At 29.7% G+C, this 1,429-nt stretch overlaps 1 protein-coding gene across 1 annotated transcript; it reads left to right on the top strand.

Moving 5' to 3' along the window:
• Window positions 1–938: 938 nt before the first annotated feature.
• On the top strand, window positions 939–1,412 carry LOTGIDRAFT_133306 (hypothetical protein; the record flags this gene model as incomplete). The annotated part of the gene is made up of 1 exon (XM_009067535.1): window positions 939–1,412. A coding segment is annotated over one exon (474 nt), but the record flags the coding sequence as incomplete, so codon positions are not given.
• Window positions 1,413–1,429: the final 17 nt, after the last annotated feature.

Here is a 1,429-nt window from a genome sequence, read left to right as displayed (position 1 = left end):
AAAGGGGATTTGAAAGATTGATTGGAAAAAGATGAAGCAAAGTGAACTCCAACAAATGTCAAGTTGAAAAACCCAATTTAAGGGTGACATCATGTGTTCAACACAAGTGTGCTTGCATTGTAAAGCTACCATACAATACTGTGCCTTGGTTTCGAAAAGGCTTTTTATCATGAAACATATCTGTCGTTCTTAAATGTCACCACTTCTTAGTTAGTTGGTATAGGTGAGAAAGCTCATAACATTGACCAATTATAGGTGTCATTGCCTTGGAAGGAGGGAATGCTTCAAGGATTCAATCCATACGTGAAATTTAGTAATACACGTTTCTCCAAACCTACCGTTGTGTCCACAGCTTTAACTTTTGTTATTGGTACATGAACTACAGTAGGACTATCTTTGGTAGCAAACAATGATCCTTGTTCACCTAATGTTAGTATAACAGTATTACAGCCCTGATCTAACAGTGCTTTAACAGCTATTTTACCTTCCTCCAGTGATTTTACACTTAAACCTGTCAGAATTTCTGCCTGAAAATACAACCCATTTCATAAAAAGACTGTTTACAATGCAAAATAGTGGATTTCCTTATCAATTTTGACAATATCTTGTGTCATATTTGGATTTCATCTTCATACCATTTCAATCATGTTTCTATATCATTCATATTATGTTTTATACAATTACTTTATATTTTATCATGTTTCACTACTGCATATTCGTCTGTATATTGTTTCAATCATGTTTCTACACCGTTCGTAAATATATCATGCAATTACTTTATATTTTATCATGTTTCACTACTGCAAATTCATCGTTATACTGTTTTAATCATATTTCTATACAATTACTCTATATTTTATCATGTTTCACTACTGCATATTTGTCTGTATATTGTTTCAATCATGTTTCTACACCGTTCGTAAATATATCATGCAATTACTCTATATCTTATCATGTTTCACTACTGCATATTTATCTTTATACTGTTTCAATCATGTTTCTATACCATTCATACATGTATCATACAATTACTTTATATTTTATCATGTTTCACTACTGCAAATTCATCGTTATACTGTTTTAATCATATTTCTATACAATTACTCTATATTTTATCATGTTTCACTACTGCATATTTGTCTGTATATTGTTTCAATCATGTTTCTACACCGTTCGTAAATATATCATGCAATTACTTTATATTTTATCATGTTTCACTACTGCATATTTATCTTTATACTGTTTTAATATTTCTATACAATTACTCTATATTTTATCATGTTTCACTACTGCATATTTATCTTTATACTGTTTTAATCATATTTCTATACAATTACTCTATATTTTATCATGTTTCACTACTGCATATTTGTCTGTATATTGTTTCAATCATGTTTCTACACCGTTCGTAAATATATCATGCAATTAC

Source organism: Lottia gigantea (assembly GCF_000327385.1).
Source record: "Lottia gigantea unplaced genomic scaffold LOTGIsca_83, whole genome shotgun sequence".
Classification (NCBI taxonomy): Eukaryota; Metazoa; Mollusca; class Gastropoda; family Lottiidae; genus Lottia; species Lottia gigantea.
This window is presented reverse-complemented; position numbering and strand designations above follow the sequence as displayed.